Raw genomic sequence first — 23,318 nt, 5'->3', positions numbered from 1 at the left:
TTTCACCTCTTCTGTGATGCCCCTTTTCACCTCTTCTGTGATGCCCCTTTTCACCTCTTCTGTGATGCCCCTTCACCTCTTCTGTGATGCCCCTTCACCTCTTCTGTGATGCCCCTTCTCTGTCCCTTTTTCATTTTCTGCCCATCACTCATGTGCGCTCTTCTTTCTTCTCTCTCTTCTCCTTGTCCCATCACTCCCCTCTTCTCTCTTCTCTTCCCTCTTCTCTCCTCTCTCCCCTCTTCCTCTCCTCCCCTCTTCTCTCCTCTCTCCCCTCTTCTCTCATCTCTCCCCTCTTCTCTCACCTCATCTCTCCTCTCTCCCCTCTTCCCTCTTCTCTCCCCTCATCTCTCCCCTCTTCTCTCCTCTCTTCCCCTCTTTTCTTCTCTCTCCCCTCTTCTCTTCTCTCTCCCCTCTCCCCTCTCTCTCCTCTCTTCCCTCTTCTCTTCCCTCTTCTCTTCTCTCTCCCCTCCTTCCCTCTTCTCTCCTCTCTCCCCTCTTCCCTCTTCTCTTCTCTCTTCCCTCTTCTATTCTCTCTCCCCTCTTCCCTCTTCTCTCCTCTCTCCCCTCTTCTCTCCTCTCTTCTCTCCTCTCTTCTCTCTCCCCTCTCCCCCTCTTCTCTCCTCTCTTCCCTCTTTCTTCTCTCTCCCCTCTTCTCTTCTCTCTCCCCTCTTCCCTCTTCTCTTCTCTCTTCCCTCTTCTCTTCTCTCTCCCCTCTTCCCTCTTCTCTTCTCTCTTCCCTCTTCTCTTCTCTCTCCCCTCTTCCCTCTTCTCTTCTCTCTCCCCTCTTCTCTTCTCTCTCCCCTCTTCTCTCCTCTCTCCTCTCTTCCCTCTTTTCTTCTCTCTCTCCTCTCCTCTCTTCCCTCTTTTCTTCTCTCTCCCCTCCTCTCTCTCTTCTTCTCGTCCCATCTCTCCTCTCTCTCCCTTCTTCTTCTCTCTCTTCTCTCTTCCTCTTCTCTTCTCTCTCCCCTCTTCTTTTCTCTTCTCCTTGTCCCATCTCTCCCCTCTTCTCTTCATCCATCTTGTTCTGCTATTTCCTCATGTTCTCTTCTCTCCTCTCATCCTCGTCTCACTCTCCTCATTGATCTTCTTCCCCATATATTCTAAATGTTCATTGGCCACCACCACCAGTCTCCCTCTCTCTCTCCCTCTAACTCTCTCTTTCCACTCCTTCATTTATATTTCTTTCTTTTTGCCTTCATGTATTCTCTCCTCTCATCCACTCTACTCTGCTCCATTCTCTCCTATTCAACTCTCTTCTTTCCTGTTCTCTACGTTTCTCTCGTGTTCTCTGTCCCCCCTTCATTTTCCTCTCCACTGCTAAGATTCCTGTCTCTCTGTCCTCTCTGCTATCATCCCTCTTCCTCTCTATTTCATTCCTCTCCACACGTACCCATGTGTTTAGCCTCTTCTCCATCTCTCCTCTCATCCCTCCATCCATCTCTTCTCTCCTCTCTTTCCCTCTCCTCTTCTATCTTCTCTTTAGCTGTCATTTCTCTTCATCTCTCCTCTTTTCTGCCCTCTACTGATCTCATTTGATTTCATGTCCTCCCCTCCCCCCTCTTCTTCCTCCTCCTCCTCTTCCTCCTCCTCTAACTGAGCTCTACACACTCCCCTTTAACCTTGTCCTCTCACCCTCCCGTGGCCCTGTCAAGGTGGGAGGTCTGACAGCACACACACACACACACACACACACACACACACACACACACACACACACACACGGATGCTCCTTGTTTCAGTGCTCCAACTGGAAGGAAAACACCTCCTCTCTCTTTATTAGTTATTAGTGGCCATCCACTCATTTGGGGGTTTGAGGGGGGGGGGGGGGGGGGGGGGGGGTGTTGGCAAAGCGGTTTGGCCCAGCCATCCCCTCACGTCTTTTCCGAAAGCCTGCTACTTCTCATTATGTGTCTCGGCCAATTTGACAGAGCATTTCTTCTACCCGAAGCAGCCAGCAGGACGTGATATATTAGCATGTGACTTGCTCTATGGGGTCTGGATTCGTTTACGCACCATGCAAAGACAGAAAGAAACAAAAACACAAAGACAAAAAAAAAAAACGGTGATTCAGGCTAAGAATAGATACTTTTTAACAAGCATCCTTTTCTTCAGGCTGCTTACATTTCCTCTTCCTCCCCCTCACACTGTCACAGTCGGCACTCAGCACAATATCCAGGAGCACAAATGGGGCGTAATGGAAAGTCATTAGAGGTGGGGACCAGAGATGTTTTCAACATGGCCGGTGCTTCTGGAAAGCTCCGTGAGGTCATGTTGCCGACTGTAGCTCTCCGCCACCAACTCGACAAGCGTCCGTGCCAGACAGATGCCGGTTTCTGGGAAGGCGCTACCAATGTGTGTTTACAATGTTGTAAAATGAACACTCTAAGTCTAAAGGATATCCGGGCCTGTCAGATATGTCATGGAATTTGCTGAAGAATGCATTCTTTTAACATAGGGATTTAAAAACTCAACAGCTGGACTGAACAGTTTGATTCTCCATGACCATGTCACAGCGGCGGGTGTCGTCTGCTCTCCTCTCGTTGCTGCCTTACCCATCTCGCAGTGCTCTCCAGTGCTGCCCGGCGGGCAGTGGCACTCCCCGGTCACCTCATCACACTCCGCCCCAGAGCAGTCACAGAGCTGAGTGCAGCCTTGGCCGTATCGCCCCGTGCCACACTCTGGATGAGAGAGAATTAAAGAAAGAGAAGAGGAGAGAGGGAAGAGAAGAGGAAGGAAGAGAGAGAGAGAGAGGAAAAGAGAGAGATGGAGGAAGGGATAAGAGTCAAACACAAAACGTTGCGTAAGAGGCGAAAAATAAAAGGAGAAATTCCTGCCTGCACAAGTAAATGGGAAGTGCAGAGCTGGGAACTGCACCGAGATGATCTGGCTCCCCGGGGCTGCCTGCTGTCCTGCCTCGCTTCAAGGCTTCAGCTCCGGACACTGTGTTATGGACAGTCCCCCCACCCCCACTGCACCTCCATCCCAAACAAAAAACAGTATCAACCTCTCCAGTCAAATCAGAGGTGACGAAGACTTCGTAACAGCACGACGGTTGTTATCAAACAGTGCGGCCACCTATGGGAAAAGTGGTTTCCCACACTAGACCCCTGCTACCGTTTTGATTACGTGGGTCAGGGCCTCTCAAGCTATTTGGGGAAAGTACAGTAGCGGGGGAGCAAGGGGGTGTAATCAGGGAACGCCTGTAGAATTACGGAGGAGTCCAAGAGCCCCTTGGACAAGGAGGACGTGTAAATTAGCATCACATCCTTCCACTGGGGTCAGTTCCAATAGCAGCAAACTGCCAGTCGTTTAGAGTTTACAGGACACGCGAGAAAGAAGAACGCAAGAGTTCAGTGGTCAAGCAGAGGAGTAAGAGAGAGGAGATGCAAATACTCCAGCCATATACAGTTAATATGTTTCCAAAGCAAAACAAAACAAAACAAATTGACGAGAAGAGTGAAAGAGACAGAGTTAAAAAGCAGAAGGACTGCCCAGAGAGAGAGAGAGAGAGAGAGAGAGAGAGAGAGGGGGAGAGAGGTCAGTGTGAAAGTCCCTGTGCTCCCAGGTCCATTTAATTGATGGCAGATGCAGTGCTCTGATCACTTAATGGCTTCCAGGCCCAATGCAGCAATCTGCCAGCTCAGGGGTTTCTATGAAAATATTCTGGTTATTTACGTAACACCCACCACCATCCCCATCTGTGGGATCCTGGAGTGACAGATGAAGAGTTCAATGGGTACCGAGCGGCAGTGGTCACACAGGAACCAAAGCTATATGATGGACCCAGAGGACTGATAGCAAATCAATACTACAGAAGACACATATGAACACAAGTGCCAAAGTGCACGGTGAAATCAAAGCTGCGATGCCGTGTCCAAAGCTTGGACCTGGCAAAGGACAAAGAATCACCTGAATTCCAGAGGACACAGAGGAAACACAGGCCTCAGAGGAACTGACCCTACAAAGGACAGAGAGAACCCAAAGCAGAGAAGGACACAAAGCACCAGTGACTGGACTGCCGTTGATGCTGCAGGCATCCCTTTTGGAGCCTGAGAACCAGGGCTGCAGGACAGTTTCCATTCCCTCCCTTTCCAGAGAGGCACTCTTGAGGAAACTGTTACTGTTTCAGAAATAAGCCCCGGCGCATATCTTCCCAAACAGCTGCCTGTCAAGCTGCCCAGAGCCATTTGATACCAAACGCCACTTTCCAAAACAACGGCCCCAGCATTTTTCTGTAATCTTTTTCCTTTTTTTGTTGGTGAAAACAGCCACATTGCAAAAAGTAAAAAGTAAAAAACGGGTCTTGTCAAAAGGGCACTTGGACATCAAAGGGGCAAAAGGGCAGGTGCTAGAGCCCCTGTAGCCCCCCTTCTCTGCACGTGCCTGTGGATATCCACCAGTCCACTGCTTCTCCACCTCTCTGTAGAAGTTCACACTTCTCGATGGCAGAGAGAGCGTGGCTTCTCACGAGGAGCTGGCTGAGAAGCTTTGGTAACACAGTGAGGACCCTTTTCTTTTTTTTGTTGGTGAAAACAGCCACATTGCCATTGATCCGTCTAGTACAGTCAGTGCTGTAGGCTGCTACAGCTTCCAATTAGCCTGGGTAGCGCCACCACTTTATATTAAAAATTCACAGACAACATATGTTCACATTCATGGCAAAATTCAAACGGGACAAGAAAATAATTATTTTCTCACATTCACTTGCATTAACGATTTTTCAATCTAGAGGTCCAGTGGGGATAGCGGAAAGGGCGGGACTTACCAGCTCTATACTTGACCTATTCACCTTATTCCGCGCGCAAACATGGGGGCGATAGCCTGGCTAGCGCCACCACTTCTCAATGAGACGTGGTCTGGGAACCAAAACGTTAATTTTCTCGTATTTGAAAAAAAATGCCCAGATCCGTTTATTGGGTGCCACGGATGTCTATCAAATGCGTCTGTGCATAGCTCATCATCGTCTTGCTTTCCCCCCTGTTCTGTGATTGGTTCCCTATCTCAGGCGAAAATTTGCTCCATGGTCTCCAGGCCTTAGCAGCGTGAATCAAATCGTGCGCAAGGCAGCATGGGAACACCCAGGCTAGCTTCCAAGTCCTTCTTTACTGATTCTCTATTGAAATATTAATCTGAACACAAGGCCGAGTGAGCCGGAGGGGTAGTGGAAAGAAAGTTACGGCTCCTGACAGAGATCTCCGACAGGTTCAGAACACTGGGTTCTCCTCAAGCGTTGGGGCTATCTGGCATCCATGTCTGGCACCTCTGCTTGTGTCATTCGTCCTGTCAGCAGAGCTTTCCTCCATATGAGGTGTGTGTGTGTGTGTGTGTATGTGAGTTCTAAGTGTGTGTATGTTTTTGCTCAGTGCTCATTTCAATGTGTACTGTACTTGAATCTGAATCTCTCCTCTTCTGCTTCAAGATTGGATATTGAGAGGATATGGGGAGCCAAAAGAGGGTGGAGATTGTCATAGGCATATCTGCATGACATTATTATATCAGTTTTTCTATAAGATCTAATGGAGTGTATTTAAGGACACATTAACACATCTGTGATATTACAAATTATTATTATTAATAATGATACTACTACTACTACTACTACTAACAATAATAATAATAATAATAACAACAAAATAATAATAATAATAATAATAATAATAATAATAATACTAAATATATGGATATCCAGGGGCGTGCAGAGACCTTTGAAGGGGCAGGGGCTCAAATTTTTAAAAAAGGGCACATGGAACAAAATTTTCAGAAAACGTGTTAACTTTATTTTGATTACAACCCAATAGAGAATACATAGGCTACATGCAAATTATATCAAAATAAAACATCTTCCATCATTTAAATTCTAGCATTATGCTATTTCAATGATGATGGTGGGACAGGTTATTCTGTGGTTTAGCAATTTGCAAAGTAGCCTAATGTACTGATAAACATTTTATAGATTTTCATATTTATTCATTATGTATCAAGAAGAATGGGTGTAAATAGCAGACAGAGCTGTAACACATTTTTCTCATTTCTCTCCTTGGTTCTGAAAATTCAATAGGAGTGCATGTACTGTAGGCCTACTGTAGCCAGGGCACAGACAGATAGGTTTTTTCAGTTTTCATTAGGCTATTGTCTACACAGAGATCATAGGCTATAAGGCTACATCTTATTGATTAAATTCAAAGCTAATTTTAATAGCCTAGAAATCTAGACGCACCCTAGCGGCAGCAAATATGTTATTGCCTAGTCTGGATTGCCTAGTCTCGTTTGTCAGGCTATAATTTTAATGTTTATCACAGTGAACTACCACCATTAGCAAGTTGGTGTCTTGCAGATTCGCGTGCTGTGCTGTGCGTGTGGCCACTGAGTGAAATGACGCTTAATGTAGCCTACTGTAAACAGAGAACGACGTGTGGAGTTGGGTTAGTTAAACAACTACAGTAGCCTATGTCGTCGGCTTATGACGATTTAGAAAAGGTTTGCCTACTCTGTTTTATGAACTAGGTCTACTAACCTAAGCTACTATAACATAGTAACCTAAACAGAATATGTTCATTCAGCCTTAGATTTTCGAAGCTGCCAGGTTATTGAAATGGATGGACCATGACATGGTTAAAACGGGTTTTATAGCCTACTTCATTAAACATGAAACAATTTTAAACATTTTATTCTCTATCTCTAAGCTGAATACTATTGCATGTTCAGATAGGCTAACTGCCAAGCGACCTACCGTGCTCCCAAACGTCTCCTGCAGCACTGTGCCTGCGTGCACCTTCTGAGAGTTCACTGAATGTATGACGTCACTTATTGGTGGCCACAAGGCATTTCAATTAACACAGAAAATTGTTATTTTTGTAAATTTCTAATTTCACAAACTATTAATGAGACATTTTAGCGAATATTCACGTTGGAACTAGCGGAAGTATTACAAATTTTTAAAAGTAAAAAACGGGTCTTGTCAAAAGGGCACTTGGACATCAAAGGGGCAAAAGGGCAGGTGCTAGAGCTCTGCACGTGCCTGTGGATATCCACCAGTCCACTGCTTCTCCACCTCTCTGTAGAAGTTCACACTTCTCGATGGCAGAGAGAGCGTGGCTTCTCACGAGGAGCTGGCTGAGAAGCTTTGGTAACACAGTGAGGCCCCTCACAGATGGACTTGGTCCTGCCATTGAGGGATCTGGTTGGATTAACACGTCCACGTAAACTTAGATCAGCTGAGGTATTCTTGAAGCCTGTGGTCTGGTGGTCTGGTGGGTTGACAATGGATGAGCCAGACCGCTGCGTGCTATTGGGTTTCTTTATATAAGACCTCCGGCATGCTTGGGTGCGGTCAGAGCTGGGTTTGTTCAACCGGGCTTTCTGGTTGTGTGGTCTGATGGCGCGACTTTGCATCTTCCTTTCACCTTGGCATGGACAGGGTTTCTCGTCACGACTGCTTTTAGCCTTTGGAGTGGAGTCCACCTTGGTCTATTTTCCACTTAGATCTTGTCGGGACGGAACTGACAGCAGTGGTATTCCCTCCCTGCTTCTTAGAACCATGTGGTCTGTCGCAGGGATTAAGCCTGGCCATACAAACCTTTAGTTCTGCTGTGCTTTCTGCAAGGACCTTTAATCTCTCGGAAGGATTCTCTGCGGATCTGTTCTCATTTCTGCCACAGGTTGTCTTCCTTTTCCCAGCTGTCACTGTGTTGCTGTGATTATAAAAACTCAAGGGAGCAAATGCCCTCTTGCAGCCTCTCTCTGCCGCTGGGGCTCTTGCTTCAGAGCCCCCCTCTCTGCCCTTTGCAAGAGAGAGATTGGCTAGGAGACCTCCTGGCAGTGGAAAGATTGTGGTACCACTGGAGAAGCTTGATGAAGGTCTTCGGCCAACAGGACAGTGCAAGCGTCCAGGCAACTACTGTGAACTGTGAACAGATCCTCCTTCACTGCAGTCAACTGCTGCTTAAAAGAACACGCCACCCAATGTCACTAGTAATATATGTTCTTACCTTAACTTTCACGAGTTGAGTCATACCTCTCCCGTATCGGTACGTGCACTCAAGCGCTCTGGTGCGCGGCGCGAATGTGTTAGCATGTTGCTATGCTAGCGGGCTCAGACGTAGCCATAGAGGGAGGAAGATAGCAGTAATCAAAAACATCCACGTTTTCCCTACTTAAATACAGTTGCATGAGTAGTTGATAAAAATGTGTAAGGTCACACAACATGAAATGTGGCAATTTTCCAAGCGAATAAACAGGAGAACTACAATGTGTGGCGCAATAGCACTTGGGAGTACTTCGACCTAGCGTAGTAATATTAATAACACCTAATTGTAGATCCCAGCTATGCTTTCCGCCAGTGATGTAGTACTCGAGTCCGGTCTCGGACTCGAGACCGGTCTCGAGACCGATTTCTGCTTTCTCGGACTCGACTCGGACTCGTTCCTTCAAAGACTCGGTCTTGACTCGGTCTCGGACCACAGTGGGAGGAGAAGGACTCGTAATTTCAGACCGAGTCCTCGAGACCAGCGCATTTTTTTATGTTCATATAAAAAAAAAATGAAAATGAAATTTCACGGCGGCCACGTCTTTGCCCCTTGCGTTGGCCTTGGTGCCCAAAGTGTTTCAAAATGTGTTTAAATCGTTCTTCATGATTTTATAACAGGCCAAATACAAAATAAATGTTACAAATATTGCGTAGATATAGGTAAATATTAAAATCAGAGGATATACAGCTGAGTAAGAGTTTGTGAAAGGAGTCTTAATGATCAAAAAATGCTAAGCATGCATCTAGGCTATTTGAGTTTCTTAAAGCTGAGCTGTGCTTAAATTGTTCAATACATGATTCCATAACAGGCCAAATATAAAATAAATATAAATATTAATATTAATATATAGCCTAGACATCTAAATATTAGATGATCAGATGATTTACAGTTCTATGTAATATGTCATGTTTCATGTTTTTGTAATGTTTCATACAGTGATGCAGGTCTACTGCTGTGAATAGGCTAAATACAACTTTGATTATTTTTATAGCCCACTACTGTATAGTTAACTTTGGCCTTGGTGCCCTGACATGTGGCCTTTGTGCCCCCCACCAAATATGCCCAACTGAAGGCCAAGTGGCCTTGCCCCTAAAATGGTGAAATTCCATGGGCCTAACTGTTGATTATTAATTGGGGTGATATTAAATCATGAATATGAAAACTGACATGTTTTTATGGTCTTGGTCTCGACTCCTAAAGGACTCGGTCTCGACTCGGACTTGCTTCCTCAAAGACTCGGTCTTGACTCGGACTCGACTGTATTTGAAAACCAACGGACTCAGTCTCGACTCGGTCTCGACCCTTCAAAGACTCGGTCTTGTCTCGGACTCGGCATAGGCGGTCTCGTCCCCATCACTACTTTCCGCCGTTTGCAGCAAAGCGGAATTCTATGAAACATGAAATCACTATAATACTTCTGCTTGTTATCACAACCCTTCACAATGCATGTTATAACCATGATTGTTCACAATCTACTTTACCACTACCTGCTACTTCAGGGCAGGTTGTCTCTATTTATGGAAATGACTGTGTGTGTGCCTCGGAAGGGGAGGGGGAGGCTGAGGGGTCGGCTGAACTCTGTGGTGGATAGGATCTACAATTAGGTGTTAATTAATATTACTATGCTAGGTCAAAGTACTTCCAAGTGCTATTGCCACTAACCACTAACCACTAACACCACCACTAACCACTCGGTGAGTTGCACAGTTTCGAAAACGAACATTAAGAGTTGTTTTAAGGACATGTTTGTGCATGCCCATAGCCAGCCAGTCAAAGGCAATTCAAAACGAGTCAGAAAGTCGAGACAGGACCCATCGTTAAAATGTCGGTGTCCACCACTCTAGTTCATCCAAAACAAACCAGAAAAGGGACTTAACCCTTAAAGGTGTAATTTCCCAACATTCGTGACGGTACTCCTTTAAGGGTTAAAGTGCTAAATGCCGGAATTATCCTTTAATATTAGAGCAAGCTTTTCCATGTGGCTCTCATTGAAAGGTCAAAAAGGGAGGAAGAGACAAAATCTGGCTTGTAAAACATATTGATGAGTTCTCGTAAAGGGAATCAAGTACTGACAAGGAGATGCAGACCACCGGCTTTGTGGGAGTTGTTTCCAAGGGAGTTCTGGCTGTGATCCGGCCCGGACCCGGAACCCAAAACCCGGACATGCATGAGGTCCGTTCCAGGCTTGCACAGCGGTTGCCAGGGGTTAACTTGAGTAATGAGTGCAATGACTCCAACCACATCCCTCAGTCTTTAAAATGAGTCAACAGGAGCTTTAGCTTTCATGTTGTTCTTGGGAGAGGAGACACTGGTCCTCTACAGTTGGAAAAACTGTTGGTGAAACACTGTTCCCATATGGTTGGGAACTGTTGGTGAAACCCTGTTCCCATACTGTTGGGAAATGTTGGAAAGAGACACTGTTCCTTTAATGTTGGGAACTGCTGGAGAGGCACTGTTACTGTTATACTTCACTGTTACATAGTGCCACAATCAGTGTTGTTTTACACTTACAAGTACTTACCTGTACATAACCATACCCCTAAGGATCACAAAGGCCTTCATCAATAACTGTAGAGTACAATTAATCCTCAGTCATCCTATTTTTTGTACAACTATGTATAAACACAGTTTATAGAGTAACACTCTGTAGAATAGCACAAAATCATACCTAAAGAGCACTAAATTCAACTCTGATAAGAGTTAATTCCACACGGTAATTCAAGTACTCAACACCTACCCAGTTCACAGTTCTCTCCACGCAGACCAGCAGGACATTGACGCTGACAAAGCCCTGTCACATGATCACAGGACACTCCAGATGGGCAGGCACATCTCCTCTTACACCCAGTGCCATAATATCCACTTTCACACTCTGAAATAGAAGATAAGAGGTTGAGTGACAGCATCCAGGAAGTGTTTACCAATGTCAGAGAGTCCTGTCTTAACCAGTTCCACTAACCATCACTGCACGTCTTGCCCTGGTAGCCTGGTTTGCACACACAGGTGCCATGACGACGGTGACATTCTAGAGTGTTCTGCTGCACACACTTGCACTCCTCGGAGCAGCCTGGACCGTAAGCCCACTTAGGACATGCTGGACACAAAACACACACACCTGTTTAAACATACAAACTCAAACGAAGGACAAACTCAAGCCAAATAACCAAACATGGTTGCAAACACTAACTATTCAGAAATATACAGTAGTATTTTTCTTTTTTGAAACAAAATACAAGAGTAAGAGACATAAAAACAAACAAGCAAAAACTATATTGTGAGACTTACGTAGGTGACAGAACCTTCCATAGAGTCCAGGGTCACACAGGCACGCCCCGTAGGTGCGATGGCAACGTCCATTATTGGCACAGTTGCACCTCTTGTTGCAATACTTGCCATAAAAGCCCTTTGGGCAGCCTGAAATAAACAGCAATGTAATTTCCTCTCCATCATGATTTTACTTCACATATTAAGGAACTATAACTTTATCCATAGAACATTGCATTTATCAAAAAATTTGTCTGATTTGTAAAATGCTTTTAAGAGCTGGCATTACCTAAAATACACATGTCCAGACCCTGTAAGAGATACTCTGACCCTAGCCACCCTTCTGGAACACCAATCAGTCAGTTTGGTTTGGTTTAGGTAAAAGCCTAAAAAAGCATTCTACTTTAAAGGAGAGTTGTGTGATTTGGTAATGGCCAATCCAACCACATCAAACTGAATTCTGGATGAACTTCCAACAGTATAAACCCAATGAAAACCTAGCGAGTCTCCAACAGACGACAGTGAACCCATTTGCGGGAATAGCAACGAGAGTCTACCCAAACCATCCCGAAAACGAACAGAACCACACGTCTGCTCTGACATATATTAGGGTCCTAAAATAACAGTTTATAAAACAATGCCAAGCTGGTGCATGGGAACCTACTACTCCTGCTAGACTATTATACACAGTGTTTGAAGTATTGACCTGAATGAAAGGCATGTTCCACTTGACTCACCATCCTGGCACATCTCTCCACTGACCCCAGGTGGGCACCGGCACTGCCCGCTAACTGCATCACACGTGGCACCATTCTTGCATTTACAGCTGAAGGAGCAGTTCCTCCCGAACATGCCATCCGGGCAGGCTGGATTGGGTGCAGACATGACAGATTTCAAAGTAGCGTCCAGCATTATGACTAGACCTTTCCTCCATACATATCCAGGTTGTTCAGATTGCCGAGTACTGTCGGTACGGAAAAAAAATAAAGAAAATAAAGAAAACAATCAGTTCTACCTAGCTCGAGTTGCAGCCAACAGCTAGAGCTACAGTGCTACACTATGGGGGCATGCTCATGAGCCCCCAAGTTCATGCCCCCAGAGTGTAGCACTGTAGCTTCCTGGCAGCTCTAGCCATTGGCTGCAGCAACTCAAGCTGAGTGAGTAGAACCGATTGTTTTCGTTTTTTCGTGCCAACAGTACTCGGTGACCTCCAGAAACAGAGATCTATGTGAAAAATCAGCGGAATTCTCCTTTAATGCCAATATTAATACACAGGCTGCTTGCTTGCTGCTGCTTGACTTATTTCTTGACTACATGTTAAATTTCCACACTGAACTCACTCTGGTTACAGATGATTCCTGTCCAGCCATCAGGACAATCACAGCCATCTTGCTCGAGATTACACAAGCCTCCATTGGAGCAGTCCTCGCAGGTCAAACTGCAGTCATGGCCAAACGTGTCATCTAAGCAAACTGTTGAAAAGGTAGAGAGAGAGAGAGGCGGGGTGGCACTCTGTGAGCGGAATTACGTTAGCACTAACTGGGTCTGCTAGCGTTTGCTCATCCAGGATTTCGCAACTCAACAGTTAGAATATTAATGGCAGGGACGGGACAAGGGGTGCAATGTGGCGTTTTGTGAAGCAGACTTGCCAAATTTCTCTGACAGTGTGCTCTCGGCACGCAGCTCTCCCAGGCCATCCTCCTCGTAGTCATCATAGCGCTCCAGCGGCTGAGCGAAGTCCCGCAGCAGAGTGATTTGAGGCAGCCTGCGCTCCACCGCACGCCGGCTGGACAAGGCCTCCACAGAACCTTCAAGGGCTGAGAGAGACACGTTCAATATGGTCACTATGTGAATGCAGAGTTTACACAGCATGCGTCTTTACAAAACTGATGTTATAGTTGAGTCAGATGTAACAGTGAGAGTAACAGTCAAAAGTTACAGTTTTTCACAATTGCTAAACCACATTTTTTTTTTAAACCTTCCACCCTTTTATCAAAAATGTAAACACAAACCTCCATTCTCAAACTACATTCACAAAACCTCTGACACTTCTTGCAAAACTGAACAATAGCCCTCAAAACAGTTGTACCTGTGCTCAAAACCAAATAATGTCTTCAGATCATTTACAAAGCAGTCAACATGAAAACACTACTGAGCAGTTGTTACACAAAAAAAACCAAAGGAAAAAATATTTCATAACAAACAACCTACAACATTTAGGCTACTGTAAATCCAGTAAAAATAAAGTATTGGAAAAGGTACTGAAAAAGACAGACACTCACTTACAGTACTGTAAACGAGAAATACAGTCTACAGCCTACAATGTAAATGTTTTTGGAGTTTTGCAAAAACAGTCAATGAGATCTGCAAATTGTGTTTTACTAGATGAAAACTGTTTATGGTTTTGCCAAAAAAGTGATCGATTCAATACATGTGTTCAAGCAACTGAGCATTTGGTTCAGAGAATGGGGTTTAGTGTTTTAGCAACGGTGAAAAAAAATAAAAGTTAGATGCAATAACGGTAACATTACCAGAAGTTAAAAGCTATAACAACATGCCTCCCAAATGAATTCCCAAAGCAATAGATTGAAATAGATTATTTTAAAATATTGTTGAAATCAAAGATGATTAATGACTTTAGCCAAGCCTGAAAAGTAAAGCATGGTTAGGGAGGGGAAGTTGGAATGGGAAAAAGATGAATATCAGTAAGTTTTTCTTTGGGCTCTCCGTGAGGCTACACTTCACTGATTCTCTAATTGCTCAGTCCGAAGCTCGCCAAGACTAAGAGCGGCTACTGCTAAAACTGAGCACACGTCTCTGAGCACGGCGCGGTCATGCAGGACTCACGGATGCAGGAGTGGCGGTCCTCGGCCAGCCGGTGGCCGATGTGGCAGTAGCAAAGGTAGGATCCGGCGGTGTTCTGGCAGCTGTTCTCACAGCCTCCGTGGTCAGAGAGACACTCGTCCACATCTGCATCCCATTAACAGGAGAGGGAAGTCGGTCAGTATGATGGACCCAACTTGAGACCCAAAGGTCTCAATCAGAAAATGCCATGTGAAATGTGAAGAGAGCAAAACTGAATCAAACTAATGAATTACAGACAATGTTCTTCTGTTCTAATGATGCAGTAGTTCAACTGGTTCAGCACTGCAACAGAAACTCATAACTCATTTCCAATCATCACCAGCACTCTTCAAATCTATGGCTTCCCTGTGCTGCACGCTTCTCTGTGGGACACTAAACATGGATGGAAATGTAGCAGTTTCATAAGTGAAGTTCCACAGGCGCTGTCATTTCTGTTCTCGCTGGAGGTTTATGTGGCAAAGGAACACAGAATGTTTCAGCGGAGCGTGAATGGCCCGTGCGTACCGTCACAGCCACACCCGTCTGCGTTGAGGCGGTACCCAGCCCGGCAGTAGCATTCGTAGCCCCCGGGGTAATTGGTGCAGTCCTGCTCACAGCATGAGCTGCCCTCCACACATTCGTCAAGGTCTGCGGAAGACAAATGGGTCCAGTCAACTCCCACCATGGGGACACAGGAAATGAGGTCAAAAAGCTAAAGCTGCGCAGGGAGAGGAGAGGGACCGGAGGTGACTAGGGAAACATTTATTTTCTACAACCGTTTATTTTCTAAAACAAGATATTAGGGGTGGGCGATATGGACAAAAAATAATATCTCGATTTTTTTTGTGATTTTGACGATAACGATAATTAGTCCGATATCCTCATTATTTATTAATAGCATCATTACAATAATAACCAATAACCTAACCTGTGACTTAACCAAATCAACCAATGCATTGTCACTCTATGACACATTTCCAATTCTGCCCCCACTTGTGTGTGTGGCAATGACATGGTCTAGCCAGCTACATTAGAGAAGATGAATAGGCCTTTCCCAAGAGAACGTCTGAAGCTGAAGTTCCTTTCAAACCTTTACATAGGATTCACTGTAAAACTAAGCAGACCAACAGAGTACATCTCAGTTATTTCCTTCGATGTTTTGTTTAAGAGCAATCATGTAGGCTAGCATTCCAGAATATAAACTAATGCGTTAGCTTATGGCTAATGTATATGAGAAATCCCATAGAGATGCTAATGATTCAATGCGTGATTTCGAGTGTTTTTTCCCCATAAGTAATTTAAATACTCGATAATGTCAATTTGCACATCGTTAAAACAACAATCACGATTATTATCGCAGACGATATATATCGCCCACCCCTACAAGATATAAAAAAACACCCTCTTAAGTGTCACGTAAGGGTTGGTGACACCAATGATGAATCTGTTTTAGTGAATAATGGTGACTTTAGTCAGCTCTAGCACTCTTTGGGGAGGACAGTGGAGTTTTGTTTCACTCACTCTGACCTGTCAACACTAGACATTAGATCTTCAAAAAGAAAACAAAATATTTAACGTGTCTGCCATGTTGGAACAGCTGCTGCATGTTAGCGGAGGCGGCTTTTTCGCTGCAGCGAGCCAATGACCCAGCTTACCCAAACAGGTCTTGAGGTCATCGTCGAGCTGGTAGCCATAGTTACAGCTGCAGACGGGGCCGAGAGTGGAGTGCTGACAGTGATGAGAGCAGCCCCCGTTTCCCGTCTCGCAACTGTTAATGATCTCCATTTCAATCCCTGGGATGGAGATTCAAGGGGAAAGAGTGTCACGGCAGGGTTTCATCTGAACTATAACTGCATCAGCAGATTCTCAAATTAACACAGTTCTTGAAACAAACAACAAGTTGCACACTCTGCACATGTCTGAACTTTTATACTGCTAGACCCCTAACACATAATTTAAGGAGATATCAGGCGAGTTTTCACATAGATCTCCGTTTCTCGAGGTCACCGAGTACTGTCAGTACGCAAACAAATACAAACGGTTTTACCTAGCTCGAGTTGCTACAGCCAGCAGCTAACGCAGACAGACAGCTACAGCACTACACTCTGGGGGCATGTCCGTGAGCACCCATGTTCATGCCCCAAACTCGCCGGATTTCTCCTTTAAGTAATGAGATTAACAAACTTGATGTGTCAAGTTTCATGCTCAAGTGGTCAGGGAAGGGTCAAGACCACAGAAGCTGGACTCGCATTGAAGAGAGGGGTAAGACACCGATTAAAACTGGCACAAGTACAGACAAGTCCATGCTTTATGTCTTTACAGACTACAATCATTTTGATGTGTTGACATGTTTTAGTCAGCTTTCCACAATAACAGACGACATGGTGATGGGAGAAAAGGTGACTCACGGAAGCATCTCCTGCTGTCGGAGCCCAGCTCGTACCCGGCGTCACAGATGCAGGCGAAGGAGCCGGGGGTGTTGAGGCATCCATGGGCGCACCCTGCCTGGCCAGTCTCACACTCGTCAACATCTGCCGAGAGCAACAGAGAAACTCGGCCACTCTTGGAGTACACGCTTGGAGTAGGAACCCCCCTTTGAAACCCCCCACCCATCCACCCACCCGGGTCACATCGGACTAAATCAGGCCTGTAAGTATCAACATCACAGTTCTGCAGCTGTTCTACGCCATGGGTGTTAGATTTATGGTTCTCTATAACCCAAAAAGTGGTTATGGCACGGCCCGGGATGCGAGCTGGCCGAGGCTCTGGGCCTGGACGAACTTAAAAGGGGATGGGTGCAGTTCCATAGTGCTCCGTCTCAGTCTTCTCTTATTCAACAGACTTGAAACAGAACACACTGTACACACACACACACACACACATACACATACACACACACACACACTCTTACACACACACACACACACACACACACATACACTCACTCACAAACAGAACATGTGCACACACACACACACACACACACACACACACACACACACACACACACAGAGACACACACACACACACACACACACACACACACACACACACACACACACACACACACACACACACACATACACTCACAAACAGAAATACATGTGCACACACACAACCATACACACACTCATTCTATTTTCCACCTCTGACAGCCATGGGAAATAAACATCTTATGAACACACCAAGAACAAATGACTGCTGCATCAGATGCAGTTCCAGAGAGGGAAGCCTGTAGATTCCTTGATGAATTTATGAGCGTGGGAGGAATATTCCATGGCAAATCCCTGTCAGGCCCTGTTTACCTTCACAGCTTCTGTTGTCCTCCGCAAGGCGGTATCCACGGTTACACTCACAGCGGGCGCGTCCACTGTCGTTGCGACACGTATGCATGCACCCCCCATTTCTCTCTGCACAGGGGCTCCTCACTGCAAAACACACACAATGGCCTCACATGACCAGACTGCACACCTTCACGCCTCATTTGCATTCAGACATACTGTATGGTCATATGTCTCACACACACACACACACACACACACACACACACACACACATATTGTCGTTTTAACTGCAATCTCTGAAAATTGCTAGCCTGGTCGTTACCATCCTACGTACTGGACCAGGCTAGAAAATTCCCACAGCAAATTCAGTTCATTCAACTCTCACAAGGACCTGGAGGGATTGACGGACAATAAAAAAAATGCCTGTATACATTTACCTGTTTAAATTGACTTTTCACCCCTGTACCCATCTCCCACCCCCCCCACACACACACACATACACACACACACACACACACACATTATAGACAATCACATATAGTTGTGCTGCGTCATCTCCCCAACTCTCCCCAAGTGAATGACTGGGTAAGGGTGTAATTGAGGTAAATGAGAGAGCTGTTATCCTCTCTAGTACTCAAATGACCATAATCACTTCCAGGTTCGTCCCCGTGAAAACGTGCTCCACGGGAGCCTTATTCCACCACACACACACACACACACACACACACACACACACACACACACACACACACACACACACACACACACACACACACTCAGACTCTTGCAGTTTATATTACTTTTCCAATAGAGCACAGTGGTGAGATATCAAGATGAAGGGTCGGAAGAGATGGGGAGGTTTACACAAATGAAAAAACACAATCGGTTCATATGTTTGCTTATAATGATCTCTAATGCCTCCAGTGGTACAGTAAACTGTACTTGGAGCCACTGAGGAGCTCAGTTGTCGTGATAACATTAACAAGATTGCAGTATTATTGAGAGTTGAGAATTGATAATTGGACCATTTATTATATCGCCAATTCATTGTATTGAAATGCAAATGAGATCTGCCTCTGTAGTGACTAGAGGCGGACATCCCAGTTCCAGAAAGTAAAAGTCCTGCCATATATTCTCTCTACCTGTGTACTTAATACAGGTGATATCACTAATTATCTGATCTACCTGGCTGCTAATTAGGATGAGCTGGTTTACTAAATGGTTGGATCAAATACTTGGCAGGACTTTACTTTCTGAACCCGGGACGTCCGCCTCTGGTAGTGTCCTTAGTAGTCTGTAGTGTCTGTAGTGTCCTTAGTAGTCTGTAGTGTCTGTAGTGTCCTTAGTAGTCTGTAGTGTCTGTAGTGGCCTTAGTAGTCTGTTGTGTCCTTAGTAGTCTGTAGTGTCCTTAGTAGCCTGTAGTGTCTGTAGTGGCCTTAGTAGTCTGTAGTGTCCTTAGTAGCCTGTAGTGTCTCTAGTGTCCTTAGTAGTCTGTAGTGTCTATAGTGTCCTTAGTAGTCTGTAGTGTCCTTAGTAGTTTGTAGTGTCCTTAGTAGTTTGTAGTGTCCTTAGTAGTCTGTAGTGGCCTCTGTTGTGGCCTTAGTAGTCTGTAGTGTCCTTAGTAGTCTGTAGTGGCCTCTGTTGTGGCCTTAGTAGTCTGTAGTGTCCTTAGTAGTCTGTAGTGGCCTCTGTTGTGGCCTTAGTAGTCTGTAGTATCCTTAGTAGTCTGTAGTGTCCTTAGTAGTCTGTAGTGTCTGTAGTGGCCTTAATAGTCTGTAGTGTCCTTAGTAGCCTGTAGTGTCTCTAGTGTCCTTAGTAGTCTGTAGTGTCTATAGTGTCCTTAGTAGTCTGTAGTGTCCTTAGTAGTTTGTAGTGTCCTTAGTAGTCTATAGTAGACTCTGCAGTTTTGGGACACTTTCAAAAAAATGTAAGATCAAAATTTATTCTGGAAACCTCGGTAAGAGCAGTAGACCATCTGCTGACGCTTTGGCCTGACCACTTAAAGGAGGGCATGTAGGAAATTAGGTTAAAGTAACACAAATGCCAACACCCCAATGTAATTGGGCACATTAGCATAGGTGCAATTCACATTCCAACAACCAAGCTCTGTTTTACATCTGCAGGTATTACTGTTATTAGACTGGCTGCCTGCTTTATTATGCTAACTGCTCAGACTGCTCGTTGAGGCAGATAGGGTAGTCTCCATATTATGGGGTAAAACCATTCACATTCTTAGCAGGACAACAAACTGTGGATAAGTGCTTTCGGATATTCACGCTTTCCTGATGGTTCATCTAAAAGTACTTTATTATGAAAAGAAAACACTGGTCTTTCAGCGGACACGGTTGGGCAAACCCAAGAGAGGGATTTGTTTAATGATCCAAATCCACAAAGCATCAGTTAATTCCTGGAATAATCTGCCTGGCAAGAGGCACATGCCTGAGGGATGCTTTCAGCACACTCACTGAGTTTACCGGACACATGATACAGTGCAGCCACCTCCAAATTACTCCACGTTCCAAATCGGCATGAAATGTAAGGTTGCATAGCTGTCATTCTGGCCAGCTCATCGAGGGCTTTAACATAAACACAGGCCTGATTAGCGGAATATTTTGAAGCTTGCTCCCTCATCAGAAGCAAAGAGAACCAGAAATGAAATAAATGACACAGTGCAGCACAGCTAAGAAGCTTCATATCCACTTTCACATATAAGTGAAAGTGATGCTTTGTAAATTCTTAGGGTATGTTTTTTTTTGTGTAGGTAGCTACGTTTCACAACAGCCTCTGATTAATTTTGATAGCTCATGGTCATAAGAAGTGGAGATGAATACAGCCATAACTGCCATTCAGGCTATTCACTGTGTAGTTTTGTGGTCTAGGCACGAAACCCTGCAAAATTGAACAGCGCAACTTCGCATACTATTACTGCTGAAATTGCAAACCAGCAAGCTTATGTCAGTACCAGCTGTAGTGTTGGTAGTATTTTCGGGGCAAGTATGTTAGCTGTTAGCGGAGATTTTGACAAAATCTCTTTACTGCCTCTTGACCAGGCTTGGGATTTCACCATTTTATGGGCAAGGCCACTTGGCCTTCAGTTGGCCATATTTGGTGGGCTGCACAAAGGCCACATGTCAGGGCACCAAAGCCAAAGTTAACTATTGGCTATAAAAATGATCAAAGTTGTATTTAGCCTATTCACAGCAGTATACCTGCATCACTGTATGAAACATTATAAAAACATGAAACATGACATATTACATATAACTGTAAATCATCTGATCATCTAATATTTACAGATATCTAGGCTATATTTAACATTTATTTTATATTTGGCCTGTTATGAAATCACGTATTGAATAATTTAAGCACAGCTCAGCTTTAAGAAACTCAAATAGCCTAGATGCATGCTTAGCATTTTGTGATCATTAAGGCTACTTTCACAAACTCTTAGTCAGCTGTATATCCTCTGATTTTGATATATTTACCGATATCTAGGTGATATTTGTAACATTTATTTTGTATTTGGCCTGTTATGAAATCATGTAGAAAAATGTAAACACATTGTGAAACTTAAAGCCCGAATTTGGTAACATGCATGTCAAAATTTGCTGCAAATTCAAAACCGGATTACTCTGGAACAGCTAACTGTACAGGGGACTGCTTTACACCTTTGTGTTCAGTAAGGTCTGCGCTTTATTTTGATATGTGGTTTGTCATGTGTTGAACGAAGGGTTCGTGAAGTATTCCACCGAGATGAATGGGTAGGGAGATAGGTGCAGAAACTAAAATTTATGATTCAATTTAATAATATTATTTACTTGTCTCGCGAACCGTTCACCACAGCAATTAGAGGCTAACATCGTTTAAAAGCTGAGAAAAAGCTCTTTCATGTGATGTGATACTTGTGATGTCTGTATGATGAGTAGGCTGCTTCGCGAGTAGTTCAACAGAGAAGAATGGGTGAATTTGGACGCACTTCCTTTCTTGCCGTGCGCTGTCACTTTCTCCACTGCGTAAAAGACTAAATTAATTTGCACTGTGAATGCTAAGATTATTCTGACAGGCCATAGGCTAATAAAATAGGCTATTAGTGGGACGCAAACCAGAATATTGAAAGAAGGGGGCACCAAGGCCACAGTGGCCTATAAACCTCTGATTTTCAAAGGGGCATCATGGCCAACGCAAGGGGCCGTCGTGGCCGCCGTGAAATTCCTACCCTGCTCTTGACCAACCTAGATGTTAGCAGTTCTAAAGCAATTCTAAAGCAGTCCTGGCCCAGAACAGATATGGACCAGTGTAAAATATGGAAAACACGCCTGCAGGTTCTTACGTAATATAGACACAAAGCCCAAATTGGTCAACCATAATGACAAAATAGTAGTCAGTGTCTATGCAGTATTTGCTTTTTGCAGCCAGAACATAGCCTGACGAACTGACCGTACAGTATTTGGGTAAATCTGCGCCATTTGTTCAGTTCACTTTTGAGTGTGCGCACACTTCAGGTTTGAGTCAGAGTGACTTTGTCACTGGGTGAACAGTGCTCTCACCATCCAGTCAGGCATCCAGGATGTGGACTTATCAAAACAAGCACCGGCACCAGGACTGTCAGGAGGGCTCCAATGGCAAAACCTCATCTGGAGCACCATCCAAGAATTCTCAAGAACTGATCCAGAACATCTGTGTCCATCCCTGACATGCGATTCCTCCTTTTCCATCCCCAACCCTCTGTCATTACGCCAACTGGCCTTACATTTTACACGCGAGAATCCATCAAATATCTCATTAATGACTGCTGATTTATGCCCGTGGCTGGAACCCAAGCGCTCAAGAGCTCCTCTGCCTGTCACAATGTCGTATCTGCAAATCTACGTGATCTGAACTGGAGACAAGACAGATCAATCGTCTTCGTGGGGAGAGGAAGCTGAACCAACGATGTCCTCCCTGGGGGAAAGATGGGGGGTGGGGGAGGTGGAGGGGGCACTGTGGTTGATCCTTTCATGTTGATCCATGACATTTTCCATCCATATTGGTTGGAGCAAAGAGAAAGAGAAACAACGGCTTGTTATTTTATTACGGTCATGTAAGACCTCAAATCTGCTGGAGGCTCAATGAGGTGTCATGGTAATAGCCTGAACAATTTCAACTGTTACTCTGTTTCCCCGAAAACACCCAGGCTGGCAAGTGAAACCAGCTCAATCTCGATCACTTTAAAGTAGTACCCAACTCGCACACGCCCGTCAAGCCTACATCCAAGCTTTAAGTCACACCACATTTCTGGTGGTAGAGATCAAGGAAGGATAACATGTGTGCTTGTCACATACGTGACTTTTAACAAGCCTTCAGGCAGGCACACATCGTCACACTATTTTGGCAGTACATACTGTAGGAAGACAAATATGTTACTCCTTCTGCTTGTAGTAAGGAGGTCTTATAAAATCACCAAATTTGTCCAAGTTACTTGTTCATCTTTAACCAACTAGCCACCCTCTCATCTTGTCACACCTTTCAACAGTACACGGTTCACTTGTTTCACTGGCTTTTAAGGAGCCTTCATACTTCTCCCTCTTAGCTCTAGTATAATAGGATTGTGGGATCTGTGTTTCAGATGTCTTTCAGCACTCACACTTGCAACGTTTTCCGTCAGCAGCAAGCTGGTAGTTGTTTCGGCAGCGACACTGGAAGTGAGCCTGGGACAGCTGCACACACTCCTGTTCACATCCACCGTTGCTGACCGCACACGAGAGCACAGCTGACAACAGGACAGAGAGAGAGAGAGAGAGAGAGAGAGAGAGAGAGAGAGAGAATAAGAGGAAAGAGAGCAGATATTATCAGATCAGTATTTACATTTATCAGCAGGAAAGAGCAGTCTGGTTACAGGTGGGACAGACACCAAATTGTT

General features: G+C 44.8%; 1 protein-coding gene across 3 annotated transcripts in view; it reads right to left on the bottom strand.

Moving 5' to 3' along the window:
• The window catches only part of megf6a (multiple EGF-like-domains 6a), a 96,625-nt gene that overhangs the window by 14,826 nt on the left and 58,481 nt on the right, over nt 1–23,318 (bottom strand). For all 3 annotated transcript variants that reach the window (XM_042097357.1, XM_042097358.1, XM_042097359.1), the window contains 13 exons: nt 23,043–23,168; nt 17,441–17,563; nt 16,544–16,666; nt 15,791–15,928; nt 14,661–14,783; nt 14,139–14,261; nt 12,941–13,108; nt 12,632–12,763; nt 12,029–12,157; nt 11,313–11,441; nt 10,987–11,121; nt 10,765–10,899; nt 2,553–2,678 (listed from right to left, as the gene is read on the bottom strand). In XM_042097357.1, coding sequence (XP_041953291.1) covers nt 2,553–2,678; nt 10,765–10,899; nt 10,987–11,121; nt 11,313–11,441; nt 12,029–12,157; nt 12,632–12,763; nt 12,941–13,108; nt 14,139–14,261; nt 14,661–14,783; nt 15,791–15,928; nt 16,544–16,666; nt 17,441–17,563; nt 23,043–23,168 — 1,710 coding nt within the window. The remainder of the gene's footprint in view (nt 1–2,552; nt 2,679–10,764; nt 10,900–10,986; nt 11,122–11,312; nt 11,442–12,028; nt 12,158–12,631; nt 12,764–12,940; nt 13,109–14,138; nt 14,262–14,660; nt 14,784–15,790; nt 15,929–16,543; nt 16,667–17,440; nt 17,564–23,042; nt 23,169–23,318) is intronic.

The sequence above is a fragment of the Alosa sapidissima genome, chromosome 7, assembly GCF_018492685.1.
Source record: "Alosa sapidissima isolate fAloSap1 chromosome 7, fAloSap1.pri, whole genome shotgun sequence".
Lineage (NCBI taxonomy): Eukaryota > Metazoa > Chordata > Actinopteri > Clupeiformes > Clupeidae > Alosa > Alosa sapidissima.
The sequence above is the reverse complement of the archived record's forward strand: the minus strand, read 5'-3'. Positions and strand labels throughout refer to the sequence as shown.